Source organism: Psittacula echo, assembly GCF_963264785.1.
Source record: "Psittacula echo genome assembly, chromosome: Z".
Taxonomy (NCBI): Eukaryota; Metazoa; Chordata; class Aves; order Psittaciformes; family Psittacidae; genus Psittacula; species Psittacula echo.
The window spans coordinates 44182998-44202127 of NC_137742.1; the positions used below are offsets into that span (position 1 = coordinate 44182998).

At 40.0% G+C, this 19130-nt stretch overlaps 1 protein-coding gene across 1 annotated transcript in view; it reads right to left on the reverse strand.

The window, feature by feature from the left end:
- The window catches only part of SLC28A3 (solute carrier family 28 member 3), a gene marked incomplete at its 5' end in the record, with an annotated part of 42764 nt that overhangs the window by 17152 nt on the left and 6482 nt on the right, over positions 1 to 19130 (reverse strand). Inside the window, 7 exons of the mRNA XM_080637733.1 lie at positions 2383 to 2460; positions 3907 to 4020; positions 5662 to 5806; positions 7709 to 7898; positions 9301 to 9392; positions 13515 to 13597; positions 18094 to 18195. Of these exons, the coding sequence (XP_080493859.1) occupies positions 2383 to 2460; positions 3907 to 4020; positions 5662 to 5806; positions 7709 to 7898; positions 9301 to 9392; positions 13515 to 13597; positions 18094 to 18195 (804 nt within the window). The remainder of the gene's footprint in view (positions 1 to 2382; positions 2461 to 3906; positions 4021 to 5661; positions 5807 to 7708; positions 7899 to 9300; positions 9393 to 13514; positions 13598 to 18093; positions 18196 to 19130) is intronic.

Sequence of the window (19130 nt, forward strand, 5' to 3'; positions counted from 1 at the left end):
AATGTTCAGCTTTTTCCTTACATTCCTTTAAAGAAGTTACTATTGATGTTTAAGGAACATCCTGGTTTCAGATACTGCTGCAGCCTGACCTTCAAAACAAAGCCTTTCTCAGGGAGTCATAATCTTCCTGGCATAGAGAGATACTGATATAGCAGAAGTCTAATTTCCTGCTTGCTGGAAGCAGACTTTGCCTTTTGCAATCAACAGGATAGATGACTTAGTTCTAAGAGTTTTTTTCCGTCTACTTAAATACTTGCGTGCACTTGTTTATATGGACAAGTGTTCTTTTCTCAGAACTCTGCAATCCTGCATCTGCAGATACAGAAATCTGCATTTGAACTAACCCAGTTTAAGCATACAAATTCATGTATTTATGACTAATTAGTGCTTCCAAGACTATGTGCTCGAAGTCTGTTGTGGGCCTGTAGTCTGTAGTCTGGTCAGAATGCCCAGTGGGTGCATGCAAGAGATGTGTATGTGCTGGTAACTGTGTCCATCTAAGTTAGCAGAAAACTGAGGTTTTCCCTGCATACCGCTAAGTATGTAGTATAGATACACCTGGGCTCTGACAGTTTTCTATGAAGACATACCCTATCACTTGCCTACTCTCCATCAACAGCTAAGCTGAGACTGAGATTCTTTTCTTCTATGGGGCACTTTGAAATGTCTTGGAACAAGATTTGAACAGCTCAGTGCTACATGCAAACCTCACGAAATATCTGAAAGGCACAAAAAAGCACTTTTGACCATCTACATCTCAAAATAAATGACAAGTGTTTCAGGGCAGAATAGGCTGGCTGTCACTCACAAACACTGGAAGCGATAAGTCTCTTTCCACAAGACAAGCAGATGATGCATGTTTTGGTGGAGCTGTGCACTTTGTTTACCATATGTGTTCTTATATCAAGACGTGCAGCTCTGAAAATCAACTCATGGGTTTGCAGTAATCTACTTGTCCCTGTTAGCCTGTTCTTGACATTCCACATGTCTTTTGCTGATTTATCCCATAGAATAAGACTGATGGGTGTGTGCACACACAGAAGCAAACTTTTGACTGTCTGGTTCCTAGTTATGGCTTTAGTCAGCACAGTTCTTTGCATCACCAAAGGCATTAAAAAATCATCTCGAAAAAAATCATATTCATAAGGCATTGAGGAAAGCCACATGAATATCACTGGGGGTGTGAATTAAACATTTTCATCCCCAAAATATGTAATTATGAAGGCAAGTTGTCATTTGAATGCTCATTAGAGTAAAGATGAGAGGAGATTGGAAAGTGAAACAAAAGTTACAAAAATGCTGCAATTAAAATATAATTTATGTTTCTTGCTGAAATGCTTGTTTCTTTTCCCCATTAAGATGTTCTGACCATTCTTAGTAGTAGCATATTCTACAGGTAGCATTTTCTTTCTGAAGTACTGAAAGAGCTAAGTGTGAAACATCACCTCCAGGAAAATGAAGATAAAAGGAGTGTAAGCCCAAGGCTTTGTGTCTGCAATACCGGACAGATTAATACCAGACAGGTCTCTGATAAAGTTGCTATACATTTCTCATAGTTGGGTGTGGTTTTCTGTTTTGTTTTTTGCTTGCTTGTTTTGGTGGTTGTGTTGGGTTTTGTGGGTGTAGTTTTTTGTTTGTTTTTGGTTGAATTTGGTTTGGTTTGGTTTTTTTAATATGTTCTTGATTCCAGCCTAAGCTGGCATTACGTCATGGGCTATATGTGGGAGCAAAAGCAGACAGACTGCTGGTGCAGGTTAGGGAGCAGTGAGCACATAAGCTGTATTCGGGCAGTTTTTCAACAGAGTGTTCTAAGAGAGAGTTGGGAAATCTCCCTGGGATCTTATTAATATAATAATAATGTAATGTAATTCTTCCTGATTATACATGGCAGTTTCTACCTCTTCTACCTGGTGTAAGTACACTTTCCACTTCTACAGGGGCAATATCTGTGAGGTAGTCATCTGCACAGCACTTCAGGATAGCACAGCACTTTAAGATAGCACAGCATAGCATGGTACAGCACCTTTTCTCATGGAGAGGTGGGAAAGATAGACTGTCTTTCCATCACCAGGTAGCAGCCTTTTAACCTAATCCTTGTAGAAACATATACCAAAGTTCTGTCTACCTGCAATCCATGTTGTCACAATTAGACTAAGTGTAACCTAATTCAGTGTGTGACTGTAAATAAAAGGGATTTATATGGGGTTCTCAAACTTTCTATTCAGAATGTCACACAGTAAAGAAGAGTATATCTCTTAGCTGATTTCTTTGGTGACTGCAGTAGTATTGCAAGACATAATAAAATGAACTTATTTGCCAGCCATACTCTTCCTTTTTCTGTTGTCTATCTGCCACGCACAGTATATATGAAAGCTGCCTTACCTTAAAAGCAAAGAAATGATCCATATATTTCTCACCGAACACGAACTTAGCACCTGTGTCAGAGTACTCTAGAAAAGTCTATGGGCAGAAACCAAAGATAGTTAGCCATAAGCTCCGGGAGCCTGCCAAAAATTAAGTAAATATTGCTAGTTGTTTTGCAGAGATTTGGTGGGGTCCAAGAAGCTTGTGCTCTGCTGTATGGATCTGAGCTTTACTGACTGTGGCTGGTTAAACTGAGTTATCTCTGTTCTGTTCTGCCAAGAGCACAGGCTACTTCAGAGTATTTAGATAAACAGCAAGGGCATATTTTCCTGCAGTACCCATCATAATAAAGGCCATAAACTGCACTAGAAGAAGATTTGACTTTTTAATCCTGATACTGTGGTGCATTTCTACACTCCCTCTCATACAAAAAAGTGCAGCAAACAATACAGTTTAAAATGGAGATATAGTGGCTGAAATAATGAGTTCTGAAAGGAGTAGCCAAAAGCTAGTCTAAAAAACACCTTCAATTTATTAATTCTGATATGATGATGCATGTTCAAGCTCCTGAAGCCAACATATGTAGTTAATGATACAATTAAAAATGGAGATGTAATACCTAGTGTAATGAGCTATGACAGAAGTGAGCATAAACCCTATGGAGCTAACGAAAGGGGGCGCCAGACCAGCTTCAGTCGGAGACAAAAGCGGAGATTGAGAACCTGGTGACAAAACCCCGATGACTTCCACTCTTGCAGATTAACAGCCAGACAGACGTCAGACTTGTACCTTTGCTCCCGCTCAGAGACAGTACATTCTGCACTGTCTTATTTTGAATGCTCTTAATTATCTGCACTGTGAAGAACAGCTGTGAGAATGGTATCCCTGGGGTGAGAAATCTGAATGCCGTCCAGTGGGTACTCTCTGACCTACATTTTGAATTTCTCGTACTTATTACTTTACAGTAATGAGCTTTTTAAAAAACCTTTGTGCCTGCAGACTGCCTGCTGGGGCACCTACATACAGTTCCTGTCCCCTCTCGGGAGATCTTTTTGCTGCTTGCAGCTGTGGATTTTGCCACCTGTAGTTGAATTAATTTTCTTATATGCCATGAGAACTATGAAATGCTCCTGGGGCAAGATGTGAGGCTTCTCTGAAGACAATGGTGCTTCTGCCTTGCCAAATCCCAGCATACCAGGTTTATTGCAAGGATGCTTTGGAGCTGGGCCAGGTCTAAGAGTGGTTTTTGTTTGGAGGGTGCAATTTATAATTAGTTATAAGCCCAAGGATGGTAAGGCCATTAAGATATAGGGTCACCTTGGCTATTATTTATAAGCCTGTCTCACATGATCTTGTGTTAACTGGACAAAAAAGACACTAAAAGGTTGAATTCAGGAAGTCCTGAATATTTTGAGAACCCAGATTTTCTCAAGAGGGGAAAACACCCAGGGACAAATGGACCCTTGAACTGCCTGGCAGTTATGTCAGATTGTCACAACAGAAAATGATATAAATGTGAGGGTTATTTGCCTTTTAGCTTACCTGGGTCTGAATGCCTAGCCAGTTAAATACATCAAACCCCACTTTGGTCCTCAGGATAAGCAGCCCAAGAATAAATTGCATTCCTATTCCTGAAAATACTGGTCTCCAAGCAACCTAGATGGACAGAAAAAAAAAAAAAAAAAAATCCCAAAGAAACTCCTTATCATCTAAATACATAATAATTTATTTTAGATGTTTGTTAAAATAATGTAAGGGGATATTTGACTATACTGCAAGATAGGAGCAGCTGCCAGAACAGGTTGTAGGAAACTTGAAGCATGAATCAGCTCTCCTAATTTGAGAGCTGTATGAAGTGGATGTCTCCATCTAAGCTAGCTGATCAAAGCCTGGCTAGGTAAGTGTGGACATGCCCATTTCAGCAGCATAGACTGCAAGTAACCAAATAGTAGGAAAAAGAGAGATAGTTCTTCCTATGCTAGAGTTTATAGATTAAATAGACATACATTAAGGCAGTAGAAATTATCTTTTTCCTTTAAACTGGAATGGAAACATCAAAAAAAACACAAGTAACTGAGCATGTAAATTCTTCACATATCTGGAGTGGGAATAAGGAGATTTTGCTACATTTTTTTTTGTGTGTGCTTATCCAATTTCAACTCTGCTTCTGTTCCTCAACTTTAAAGATCTTTGTTACTTGCAAACTATTCACAGTTAGATGTTGCAATTCATAAGACATAAAGGCAGTTGGAAAACCTGTGCCTGCCTATGACTACTGCCTCTTCACTATACTGTAAATTTCTGCTTTGCTGCCTCAGAAAATATCTTTGGTTTGTGAAAATTGAATGTTATTATTTACAAGGCAAAGACCTGAGATGGCACTCTCCAATTTATTCAGATGATATTTGAATAACAGAAGCCAATTAGGTTTAATAAGTACCTATGGGAGAGCACAAAGCACTTGAAATACATGAGTTTACCTCAGTTGGAGACTGAGTCCCTGCTGAGGGTACTTTTTCTGTTAAGAAAGCTTTAGCACTGGTGCAGGAGTGTTGAAAAAGTGTTGGTAAAACTTGAGGACCTGGGCAACGGATTAGTCATTAAGTTACGACTGATAAAAGTATCCACTGTATGCTAGGCATGCACACAAGGGTAAAATCTGAAGTAGGAGTTGTGGTGGCTAAAGTAACCCCTTTGTAATATCACAGCAGCACAGAAAGGACATCATCTGGAAAATTAAAATAAATGGCATTGACAAGCCTGTGGGAGTGGGTTAGCGAAAATTGAAGACCTCAGCTTGGCCTCAGCTGCTGCATTTGCAGTGGAAATTAAACTTGTGAGAGATTAAGAGCAGCATAAATGAGGGAAATGTCTCCAGTTCCACGTGTTTTGTGTTGATGCAATGACAGTGTCCTCAAATAAGTGCTTGTGATGTCCTGAAGACTGCTGTGAACCTCCTGCGAGTGGAAAGCATGGATCTCATGCAGGCCTGCCTCATCTTGCACTGATACTCAAGGAGGTCAGGGCTGTAACAAAGGACAGGCAGCAGATTCCCAAAATAGTGAGACTCAGATGCTGGTACAGCCCTACACCTGCTCCCCAAGACACCAGAGCAAAACTAATTTCCTCAGAAATTAAATACATCACTGGGCTTTGGTAAGCCTAAATTTTGATGTTCGTGGGTTTTTCATTACTCTTGCTGAGCTTGGTACTAGCATAGAGAAATAGCTTCTGAGACATTGAACCAAAAAAAAAAAAAAACCCCACAAAACCCCAAAAGAACCATTAAATACTCACTCTGGTTGGATATTTGGAAAAGATAAACATCAAGAGAACATACAACACAAGCCCACCAAAGGAGATCAGCTGGTGGGATCCCTGTTTTGCTGTGTCAAAGATGAGCCAGCAGATGATAGCTATAATAAGAGCTGCACACAAAACCCTAGGAAAAAGAAGAAGAGTCAGGCATGGCATCCTGAAGTAGAACAGATATTCCTTCCCCTCCTCACAATAGTTATACCTCAGTCTATGAATTAACTCTGAGTAATGTATTAAACTGAAATGTGTGACTCTATACAAGCAGGAACCTGCCTTTGCTGATGCAATGTTCATTGGTGGCATCCAGAAGAAATGTCCTCCAACCATGTCTCCAAAGTCAGAGTGTGGGGGAAACTCAATAAAGCACAAGTCACTCTTGTTTGGGAGTTATCTCTGTTAAATGAAGTGTGAGAAGATACCCTCCTTTCTCCTCCATCCTCCTTTACTTTCCTTGTGTTCTTTATTGAATCTTAGCTCCAGGCAAGGCAGGCTGTGGTTTTTTACAAATTGCACTCTGCTGTTTAAGTGGTGGATCCAAACTGCAGAGTGCAGGTTATAAACTGTTTACTTCTTTGTAACTGGCTGTACTCTGTTTAGAAAAATAACTTATCACAACAATTTCAGCTATTTCAGAAACAGTGACAAAAGCCATGTGTGCACCTGTGTTCAGTGTTTCTATGGTCTCCAATATTACAGAACTATGTTCAGCTTGCATATTGAAGTGAGAGGCAAGGAAATACACCATCCATTTACAGAGAGGAAAACTAAGCTTAGTCACAGTTCTCTAATGTTATTTGTGTCTAACAGTTGTTTAGCTTCTACTGATTTCAGCGATACATAGATACTTATTTTACCCAAAATGGTTAGCCATTGCATGGCTGAATAACATTTTCTACACCTGAGACACTTTCTGTCTCTTGAAGGAATCCATAACCTAGTTAAGCACTTAACCTATGATACGTACAATTTAAGGATTGCAGCCCAGGTATTATTACTGCCCCTGGCTTGTTCCATTTGCTCATCAGGGCTCTCCTGTTCTGTTTGCTCCTTCCCTCAGAGAGGCTGCCAGATTGCCTAACGCAGGTGTCTGTGTGTGACCAGTCTCTAATGTGGCTCCTGAGTAGGATCACAATCTTTACAGCATCTTTCTTAGAAATTTCTGCTCCTGTAGCAAACATTTTGAAATCTCATGAGAAAATTGGGACATTTCCCTAAACACGAAAAGACTCCTGCTTAGAGCTCTTTCTCTCTGATAGAAGGTGACCTAGCTGAGACAGAAGGTAGCTGCCCAATTTCCCTTCCTTTCTAATAAGAATTCATTTGGTGTTTACTTTGGTCTATGAGCCTCCTTTAGCTTCCCATTTTCTCAGGAATAACTTAAATATTCCCTATAACTGCTCAGGAATTCTTGGAATAAGTATCTACCAGTTCTAAGGTTTTACCATTTATCTACCAGAAGGATATCTATCATCCCAAATAAGGCTGTATGATCTTATTATGACACTAAATATGTCTGGCTTGTTTTCATTCCTAAAGGTCAATTAAGAATTGCTATGTGGATATATGAACAAGTAGTGTCTACATAACACACATTGGTCTTTAGTAGTCTGCATACATTAGAATTAAATCTTTTACGTATCTCATGAAATTGTCACTCTGAGCAAGTGACAATAAGGCACTTTCTCACTTGCCTAATGAAGGCAGGCTACAACACACCTGAACTACTATGAACATGCTCTTTTCAAACCCAAAACTTGTCCTATCTGAATGTGAAGAGGTTTTTTTTTTTACGCTTTCTGACAAGACTTTTGATACCTAGGTATTGTATTGCAATCTTAAAGGTGAACCTGACATCTATAAACAGGAAAATATTAAATTATTCTGTTTGTATTCTTTGGTCTTATTGCAATTTGTATGATTGATCCATAACCCTGTGCTTATGGGTGTCTAAGGTGAAATAAAACTGTAGAAGTAAATTGACTAATGCTTTGTCTTTCTGCATAAATAAGAAGTAATTAATATTTACCATTTCAGCCAAAAACACTGTTTCTCCAGGTATCGTACTCCAGTGGAAAAGTACGCAGCAATTCTGTCTCCATACTTAGCTATTAAAAAGTCCCAGCAGATGAAGGAGATGGCTAGGACAGTGATGATAAAGAGTGGGAAGGCTTTCTGAAAATTCAAGCTGCAGGCTGCAACGACTACTGCCAAATATGCTGTCACAGAAACAAGAATATATCAGTGAGGTTGGTCTTTTTAAAAACAGAATCAAATCTCAAATGGAAACTATGTGGTAAAAGTTATGCCTGTCTTTATCTTTTGAGTGCTTTTTTGATCCTTGGCCTAAATATTGAAAAAATGGTTTCATACACAGTGTTTTCACTTACGATATACTCATTGATATGAAAGGTGGTTTTCATCCTGTCGAAGCAGGTTATATGCTTTGGCCAAGACAAATTCATATAAAACATGTTAATCACTTGGGAAAATCAAACATGTCTACAAAACTGCTTTTTCCTGTCTAAAACCTGCAAACAATGGGTCTTGTTCCTGCTTTCACAGGAAGATGAGTTTATCCAATAAAACTAGTAGAAGAAACACTTAAAAACATTCATCAATTGTCTGATTTGATGGCCCTTTCGAATAATTGGGAAGCTTAGAAGTAGTTTACCTCATAAAGTAGCTGTGAATTGATTTGTCATTTGGCAGATTCTTTGCAAATACATGCAGGCCAGTGAAATATTCAGTTCTTGTAAATAATAATCTGATTTTGTCTATGGCAAATAAGGCAGAAGAGCTACTGAGTTTTGTAAGGCAAGTTGGTTTTTATGGATTTAACCCTGACATATCCATAGAGCTCACTTTTTGAGCCAAGATACGTCCGTACTGTGACAAAGCAAGATGAGCTTAAGCTAGGAGGGCAGGATATTCAGCATGCAAATGACCCTTTTTTAACCACTTATGGTATGCTGATATGTATCACACAGACATATTTTGCTTCTTTATGTTCTCAGTGTTCAAGTAAGAGGATCTCAAAAAGAAGCTTGGTGAATTTGAAGGAAACAAACCAACCTACTGGTTAATTACAAAAGGGACAAAGAAGAATATCTGAATGAATTTGCAGTGCATACTGACATAAACCATATTTCCTCTAGCAAACATTTGCTGTGGATATCAAGAGATATGGGTCAGAACAGAAAACTTCCATTTCTAGCCTGCTGACTTAAGTTCAGTCCAAGTTGATGTCTGACTTTTTAATGTGATTTGTGCATGGTTTTGGGCAAGTTCCTCAAACTGTAATTTAACAAGCCTCCTGGAGTGGGCTGGTAATGAAGCAGACGCAAACAGAACTACCCTTTCATCCCAAATGTAATTGCTAGTCAGAGTTGAAGCATGATGCAGGAGCAGTGTAGCAAGATCTGTGCTTTTTTTAAGTTTGGGAATGAGTGGAGGTTTTGTGATCTGGAGCTTTCTCTGGGTCTAAATACATTTTTATCTCCTTTCAAATGCATTTGTCAAGACAAGAGTTTTTGTGTAAGATAGAAGACAGACATAGTCTATAATTTCATAAAGGTAAACAAATAAAACTTCAGCAACCTTAGGTGTAATATACTATACCTGTTATTAAAATTCCATAGATCACATAGTGAATTCTGGTCTTATGTTTCTTGCAAAATTCACAGGCTTTATCATATTTCTTTTCTAAATGCCTAGAAAAATGAAACAAAGCAAAACAAAAAATAAAAAAGAAAACAAACAGAACAGAAACTTAAGATGTAAATAAATAAATTTAAAAAAAGGGTAATTTTACAGGAAGATCAGGTTAAATTGATTAAATATTCTCTGTTGGAGTGTGTTGGAGTATGCTGCACCTGGTAAGACTTAAAGTCATATCTCAAAGTGCCAAAGAAAATTGTGCTGACATCTGCAGTGCTTTTTGGGGGGACTCCTTTGATTTGATGTGGGACATGTTGTCACTGTTTAACCCCAGCCAGCAGCTAAGTAGCACACAGCGGCTCCATCACTCCCTCCTAACCCTCAGTGGAATGGAGAGGAGAATTAGAAAAAGTAAAGCACATATGTTGAGATAAGAACAATTTCATAATTTATGTAAGATGATGATGACAATGACAATAATAACAATAATAATAATAATAATCAGTAGTAGTAGTAGTGGTGTGGTTGTGGTAGTAGTTGTAATAATAAAGTGAGAGAGAGAAGGGTAAAGCCCACCACCCATGACTGATACCCAGCCCATCCTTGAGCAAAAACTTGGAGCCCAAGTTGGCCCCTTCCAGCCAACTGTGCCTACTTTCCATACCGAGCATGACATGCTGTGGTATGGAATATCCCTTTAGCTAGTTTGGGTCAGGTGTCCTGTCTCTGCTTCCTCCCAGCTTCTCCTGCCTCTCCTCATTGGCAGAGCATGAGACTGAAAAGTCCTTGGTCAGGGTACGTGCTGCTTAGCAACGACTAAAACACTGGTGTGTTATAATTTTTCTCAACCCAAACACAGCACAGCACCAGCTACAAGGAAGAAAATAAGTTAACTACCCCAGCCAAAACTAGGACACAAGTAAAAATGAAAATCTGACTATCTAACTGGTTGAAGTTAGAAGGCCAATTCTGCTCACCTCTGAAGTACAACTCTTCTGTTCAGAGGTCTGTTAATAGGGTTAGTGCAAACTGGTACGTAAAGACTCAATGCTCATTACTAGATCCGCACAGATTGTCAATACAGCCAGCCCAGCACTGAAATGTGGAGCAGTAGTAGTTGTAAAGGCCTAAAGCTGCATTTGTGTATGCAAAATAGCCAATATCCATCTGAAATCTCATTACAGTGTGCATGGATTTTTCTGTATATTTGAAAAATTGGTTGTTAATTAAATTAACTTTTCATTGATTTATTACATTTGAATGTCCTATCTTGGTATCTGTTCTTTCACTTACTACATACTTCACTTCTTTCTTTTCTCATCTTGCTGAGGGTAACACAGAGTGATTTTATGAAGGATGTTTTGGGAAATTTTGGGAAATAGCAGTTAAGGGATTTAATTCAATGTGAAGCATGCTGGTGATGTGGACTTATTTCAGCTACAAAAGCTGTAGCTAGGTAAACACCCTTGTGTTGTGCAAGCTGAAAAAGAAATCACAGCTATAGCTCAGCTTTTCTAAGGTGGTGGTTCACACTCTACAGTCTATAAAGGCAACGTTATATAAACTGATTAATTTAAAAGAAACTGGAGGTAAACAACGAGTATAAACTTAATTCAAATCAGCACTCAGAACAGCAAGCAGGAACATATCCCTTCACCAGTGCAAAGAGTAAAAGGGTCTCTGGTAAGTCTTAATTTCTTCTGGTATTTCAGTTTTAGTTCTGGAAATTCCTGTTGCCTTACAGATCATAGCTTATTTTTTTGTTTTAGTTGTAAGAACATGAGGTTATTTACCCAGTCTCAGCAGAGATTAGCTATAATAGGAAAAGAAAAGGAGAAATGAGAGACAGATGCTTGAATAAACCAGAGTTCCTTTATCAAATTTACAGTTCATCCATCAAGCAGAAAAAATGAAAAAATATAAGTAGCATTAACAGATAGTAGATAATGGGTCCTCTGAGATTTAAAATTGTTATTTTAATATTACAACTCATTGTAATCTCTTCTTTGCTCCAACATCTATTTCTCCCTTGTTATTTATTAATTTAGGTGGTATCAGGATATTTTGAATGTTGAGGCATATATATGTCACAAATATGCAGCTCTGTTCTGAAAGGAAAGATTACTTCCTAAAAGCCAATCCTATAGTCTTAAGGTGAAGCACGTTGGAGAAACATAATATCTCTTAAGAACATTTAAAGTAGAACTTCAATGTGAATATTTGTATAAACCAAAATTATTCTTGCTTGCATTTTGCAACTCAAAAGTTTTTCTGATCTGCAGGTACTCTGTAAGTGAATGTCAACACCTTGCACATGCAGTGAATGCTTGTTACCAACAGACTGATCTTTCAAATGAGCTGTGTCTCAGACCACAGCCTATTCAGTACTATCTGTTGAAAGAAACTGATGACATTCAAACTGGAAGCACCCTTTGTGAATATCCCTTTTGAGAGATACAAGGAAGACATTAGGTCACATTAGTGCCGGCTCTTAGAAGCTAATTTACAAAAAATAACTTAGTAGAGTTGTTGAGTTATAGAGTTGTCAGGTGCTCAAGACAAAAATAAGCCCAGACAAAGCAGAAAACCAACTACAAAAACCAGAGCCCGCAGAACAAGTAGTAGCCTGACTGCAATCAGAATAGAGCAAAGTGCTCTTCAGCTTACAGCCCAGGAGGAGCTTTCACTGCCAGAAGGAATGGTACCTGCTGCTGATAGAACAACAAGGGGACCTTGGGAACAGTAAGCTCTGTGAACTTTATTTGTCCCTCGGTTCTCCATGGGAGTACAAATAAACAAGAATGAATAAAAACCATACAGGCTTCAGCTCTATGCCAACTCAACCCATCTCTGTGCAGAGGTGCCTCCTGCCAAGTGACACCTGTGGGCCCGTATTTGAAGAGGAGAGACTCCACTAGCTTTGTACTGCCAATGGTGTACCAATACTTGCCTATGCAGTTAACATACTTGTGGGGTAAAGCTAGATAGATGCCATTGGAGAGTCTCATCAAACTTGGATGTTTGATCTATCAAATCTCAGCTTTTTTTTTTTTTTTGCTGGACAAAACTCTATATTTTTTAAACAAGAAAGTGTTTCATGAACTGCTAAAGTAATGACAAGCCTCCGAAGAACAGAGAGGCAAAATGAAAGAATATTTAAGTTACTTCTAAATACTTTTGCTAGATTTTTGAAGCAGTATTTTATGCCATTATATAATGGCATCAGTAAAACTGATCATACTAACAAGACCAAGTTCTGTATGTACACATCGAAAGCATAACTAGAATCTTTACAGCTGCTTCTGTATGTGTGTACAAGCATGATATCTTTCCAAGTAGTCCCATTTGAGTAAGACAAACTGCTATTTGAGATATCCAGAACGTGAGTTGCTCATAGAAAGACAGGTTCAAAACTGAAATGGTGTGCTGTCATATGAATGAATACGAAAAGTACAGTATGATTTCTATGAAGGCTTATATGAAGAGTCAATATGACAGAAAAATACTAAGACATTAACATAAGATTTTAAATATTATTTCTTAATTTTTTAATGTCTTACACATGATTTGCAGTTTTCACCAATAAACTAATCCTCAAGTAAAATGTAGATGTGTGCTTTTACGTGAGGTCACCTGACACCAGAATTAATGATGTAAAAATTCTGCTCCATTAAAATGGCTTTTTTACAGCTCTCTCCTCTCCTCTCCTCACTCTCCCTTTCCTTCTCACTCTATCTCTCCTTCTCCCTCTCCCTCTTCCTCTTGTCTCTTTTTCTTTTTGCACTGGGATAAATAGGCATGCAAATTAAAGGCCAATAGTGAATCTTTAAATTCCTGACAGAAAGTTTAAGACCTCTCCTTGAAAAAGGCTTTTATGGAAATATCAGAAGAGTGTAGAACATCAGAAGAATGTAGAAAAGGAGAAAAAATCTTGCTCCTTTAATTTGAAAGGCTTTAGAAGAATTGTTCTACCATCATACACGTCAATTGAAAGGTGTAATAATTTTAAATACGTTTCTGTATTACGCAATTGTTAGGCAGTACAAAGGTGTGTTTAGAACAGGGGTATGGCAGTGAAATATGGCAGCTGTCACTCCAGAAGCAGAACCACTGGCAGCTTATTCCTTAGGCCAAGCTGAAGTAAGTGGAAAACTTACTCATCCAAAAGACATTACCCTTTCAAGCGTGGTTGCTCATCATCTACTGAGTCACGTTTGTTTTCATGCAGATCACTCTCAATATTGATGTATTCATCCTCCTGGAAAACATATCAGTGCCAAGGCTGTGAGAGGGGTGCATGCTTGGTGAGTAAGGCGCAAAACCCCAGATCCCCACTGGCAGATGGCTGAAGCAGTGTCAAGGTTTTCCCATCTGTGCTGAGCGCTTGTCTCCAGCTCTTCTGTCTGCCACCAGCACTGTGACCAGTGTTAGGCAAGCCCAGTGGTTAGACTGTGGCTGTGAACTTTCCCAAGCCATCCACACCATTTTGAAAGGGAAAATAAAGGCAGGGGGGAAATATAGGTTACTGAGAGCCAAAAAGAGCATCATACAGACTACCACCGCATGCATGCTGAAAGTGAGAGCTGCAGGTAGGAGTGGTAGAGCTGCCAATTAGCCAGCTTGCCCAGCACCTCCTGTTGATGACCCCTGCTTTTTGTTGCTTCTCTCTTTGCAGAATTTTAATATGGTGGAAATTTTATGTATGGAGGATGGTTAAATTGAGAGAGGAAAGGAACTTAGTGTTTTAAAAATTTAACTAAGCCAATAAATCTGTTATTAAGAAAAGCTGCTGAGAAAAGGTAACAGGTGATAATCCTTTAAAGAGAGCTAGAATCCATTTGCTAGCTTTGCAGCAGAAACTTGACGTTTTCATCAAAACACACCTTTATACTACCTGAATCCACATAAGCCTGGCTGCATCAAGGCTTTTGAACAACCGCAGCCTGACCTCCACCATGACAGAGGACTGTCCTTGGGGCAGCTAGGAACAGCACAGCCCCTGAAGTCACTCAGCACGTGCCATGCCCACCTTGTATTACTTTCCCTGTCCTGGTCCTGAAGGGCAGAGGGAAAGTGCCTATCCCATGGGTACATACCTCCACACTTGTGGCAGGGCCCACGGAGGGCCTGGTGACACAGGGCAGGCAACTGTTGGATTCAAAGGAAGCAGCATAACCACACATCACCCTTGAGCCATGCTCCCATCTCCTCTTTTTAATGCTGTGCCAGGCCTGCCCCTGGCTGTCCCACCAGCACCATGGTGATGACAGACAGTGTTTCCGTGAAGTAGTGGTCTTGTCCTGCCCTCTGGAGGGGAGCTGGCTTCCTGGTACCCAGCCATCTGGAGTGGTGGCAAGCTGCAGGTGAGCTTGCCTTTTCTTTTTCTATCACTATCATTTGCACTAACAGCATTCCTCAAACTGCTGTGTGAAGCAAGGCCCGTCACGGACCTTGCTTTGGCCCCTTGATTCCATCTGACTTTCCTTCTGCAGATGCCACCGAAAGTCCTGGAAAGCCCTAAGTTAGTTCCTAGTGAGAGACTTGAACCAGCTCAAAGGCAAAGTTAACATAAAATGAGTAATAAAAATGTTGCAGAGCAATATGTACACAGAAGCTGCTACTCATTCCCCTAGGAGAAAGCTCAGTGTGACACGCACAGGTGTCTCGAGTCTCTTGACTGCAGTTTTTGCAGGAGGAGAGGGGGTGGAAGTTGTGTAACTCTGTGGAACTGCACTGTAACTTATGGCTGCATTTTCACCAACCTCAATTTCTATCTCTTTTTGGTCTTGACTGTGAAATAAAACAAACCTGAGAAATACAGATGCTGCCAACTGGAAGCATTCTTCTCAGTGGCTGTAAGAGGTGGGCTTTTTACCTGAGGGACATTGGGTGCTGATAGTATTGAAATATCATTTATTCCTGAGCTTAAATTTGGGGTATATTGCATGAAGGTGCTTAGCACAGATTTTTGAACCTACATTATAAGTTGGGAAAGCCCAGCCCTCCGAGCTGAAAAGCCATGCTTTCATGTGTGCAGGCTTCTGCCTTAGTCAAAGCATGCCTGGAAAAGGGTCAGTGAGGGTATATGTATCTCTACTACACTTGCACAAAGTAGTGACTGAACACTTTCACCTGAACCTTTTAAATGGGAAACAGGTTTCTTTGACTAAAATGAAGCTTTCATTGACTGCAACTACTTTTCTCTGTTTTTAAAGTTTCCATCAGTCAGTCAGGTGAAGTTCCCAACAACTGGAAAAAACAAAATATAACCCCCATTTTCAAGAAGGGGAAAATGGATGACCCGGAGAATTACAGACCAGTCAGTCTCACCTCTGTGCCTGGCAAAATCTTGGAGCAGATTCTCCTGGAAGACATGCTAAGGCACATGAAAAACAGGGAGGTGGTTGGTGACAGCCAGCATGGCTTCACTAAGGGGAAGTCCTGCCTGACCAATTTGGTGGCCTTCTATGATGGGGCTACGGAACTGATGGACAGGGGCAGAGCAGTTGATGTCATCTACCTGGACTTGTGCAAAGCGTTCGACACTGTCCCACACAACATCCTTGTCTCTAAACTGGAGAGACATCAATTTGATGGGTGGACCACTCGGTGGATAAAGAACTGGCTGGATGGCCACATGCAAAGAGTTGTGGTCAATGGCTCGATGTCCGGCTGGAGACCGGTAACGAGTGGTGTCCCTCAGGGATCGGTGTTGGGACCGGTCTTGTTCAACATCTTTGTCGGTGACATGGACAGTGGGATTGAGTGCGCCCTCAGCAAGTTTGCTGATGACACCAAGCTGTGTGGTTCGGTTGATACGCCGGAGGGAAGGGATGCCATCCAGAGGGACCCTGACACGCTTGTGAGGTGGGCTGATGCCAGCCTTATGGAGTTTAACCATGCCAAGTGCAAGGTCCTACACCTGGGTCGGAGCAATCCCAGGCACAGCTACAGGTAGGACAGAGAAGAGATTCAGAGCAGCCCTGCAGAGAAGGACTTGGGGGTGTTGGTCAATGAGAAAATGAACATGAGCCGGCTGCAGTGTGCGCTCACAGCCCAGAAAGCCAACCGTATCCTGGGCTGCATCAAAAGGAGCGTGACCAGCAGGTCAAAGGAGGTGATCCTGCCCCTCTACTCTGCTCTTGTGAGACCCCACTTGGAGTATTGTGTGCAGTTCTGGTGTCCTCAACATAAGAAGGACATGGAACTGTTGGAACAAGTCCAGAGGGGCCACGAGGATGATGAGGGGACTGGAGCACCTCCTGTATGAAGACAGGGTGAGAAAGTTGGGTCTGTTCAGCCTGGAGAAGAGAAGGCTGCGTGGAGACCTCATAGCAGCCTTCCAGTATCTGAAGGGGGCCTATAAGGATGCTGGGGATGGACTCTTCATCAGGGACTGTAGTGACAGGACAAGGGGTAATGGGTTCAATCTTACACAGGGGAAGTTTAGATTGGATATAAGGAAGAAATTCTTTACTGTGAGGGTGGTGAGGCACTGGAATGGGTTGCCCAGGGAGGCTGTGAATGCTCCATCCTTGGCGGTGTTCAAGGCCAGGTTGGATGAGGCCTGGGTGACATGGTTTAGTGTGGGGTGTCCCTGCCCATGGCAGGGGTTTGGAACTGGATGATCTTAAGGTCCTTTCCAACCCTAACTATTCTATGATTCTATGATCAGTTCCTGTTATTCTTTTTGTTTTGACATTTTCCTTTTTGTTGTCTTTTGAAGAGGAAAGTATATGTACTGTCTATCACCATCCTCTCAGATCTCAGATCATGGGCTAGTTCACAGGAGCCCATACCAGAACAGTCCAAGTGGCCCTTTCCATCACTGTAAGTCTGGAATCACTTCAGCTTTGAGAACAGAGGCATTTGGTTGTATCAAAAAAATCCACTGGAAGACACAAAAGAGTATCCACAGCATCAGGAAAACTCTATTTCTCACGTGCTGCTTCAAGGACCATCACCAAACTTGACAAGTAGATATGTTTTCATGGTACATGTTACAACAGGGGAAATTCTAGAAGCTTTTCATGGAACTTTTAGGGTATGAGGTTGCAAATTGAGTGTGGACTTGAAAACACTAATACATGACACTAGTAAAATATCTGTGGGGATTTTTAACCTGACTTTCATGTCTTCATAGTGAGCTACTTACTGTGGTGGCTTAAACAAATGTACAGTCAGAAGAAGGAAAAATGGATGTGTTTCTTGTGAATTAATCTGTATTGTATTCTCCTCTTTTTTGTCTGGTGAGTTGTGAATCAGAGCTGTTGCCTCCAGTTTGTGTTTGTCAAGAAATTTTCCTTATTTTGAAAGAACAGATATTTAATAAAATGTATGCGCTGTCTGACTGAAAGATTGTGTCATGAAATCCAATGTTTCCAGCTTCTCTTTCTCCAGCTTCTCAGGAAAAAATGCTCTGTATCAACTTGTCATCCATGGTATGCTCCCTGATCACTATATCTGATGCCTCTTTTTTATCTTGTATGAAGCAGTTATGACATTAGAAAACATTTTTCTGAAATCTTCCACATCCTGTCAATTTTCTATGTTTTTTTCCCAATTTCTGAGAACAGACCTTGCTTCCCTGTCAGTTTATGAATATAAATCAAATTAAGGCTTTCTAAAAATATATATCTTGGAAGTATCATCATAGCCAATTGCTGAAATTGAATGTGAGGTTCATAAAGTTACATAAGGTTATTAAAAAAAATTAAACAAACAAAAAACCAAAACCCAAAACCTAAACCATACCCAGTTAATATGTACAGTTTTCTTATTTTCTGAATTCTTCATTCTCTGGGAGTTGTCTCCAGGAACTTTCATATTTGTAACATCCACACCTTTGCTGTCGCTCTGAGGTGCGACAGGACCAGAAATTGTATTGATTCAAATAAAAAACTGAAAGCCTTTCTTATATGCAGTAAAAACTGGTTTATACTCTGATGACTGTGCTTCTATGTTTTAATTAACTAATACAGGGACCCAGCAACTCAGTGTACAGAGCTCAGGTGTTCAAGTCCTCATGCTATTACACAAACATGCATCTGCCATGGGTGTTGCTTAGCTACTGTGAATCTGCTGTTTTCTTGACCTAAACTCACATATACTCCCAGTGCTGTGCTTTGCCTCAGCACTGGTTCAACAAGTTTGCAAAGATCTAGCCCTTCTGCCCACCAAGGGCAGAAAGGCCTATCTGGGCCTTCCCCAGCTTGTTAGTACCTTTACTCCAGTATATATGCCCCTTATGCATATGCAGTAAATATATATTTTTGAAAAAAGATGTACTTCTACTGCTCTCGGAAACTCCTGGAGTATTTTTAAAGAGAGCCGTTAGCTTTACTGCATTGGTTGTAGGTGGAATACCTAAAGAGTTGAAGATAGCCATAATCAACTCCACTATTCCTACTACTACTACTATTATTATTATTATTATTAATTATTATTATTAGTTTTCTTTTTCTTAATGTTTTGAAGAGTACATTATTTCTTTATAATGATCCTTGAAGGGCTGCTTCTTATTTTGGTTTTTTAAGAAAGCTTCTTAAACTAAATGTTACATAATTTATACCGACAATTGATATAAATGTTTCATATTTCAGTGGTTTCTTATAGCAGCAGTTATGGTACAGTCATTTCACATGCAATACTTTATTGCATGAAGTATCTCATTACTTGCATGGTAATAAAAGCGGTAAATGAATATCTCCACTTAGCCTTCTAAGAAAATGATCATTTCCAAATGAACAATATAAAAATAATCTTAATCATAGTAAATTATCATAAAGGCA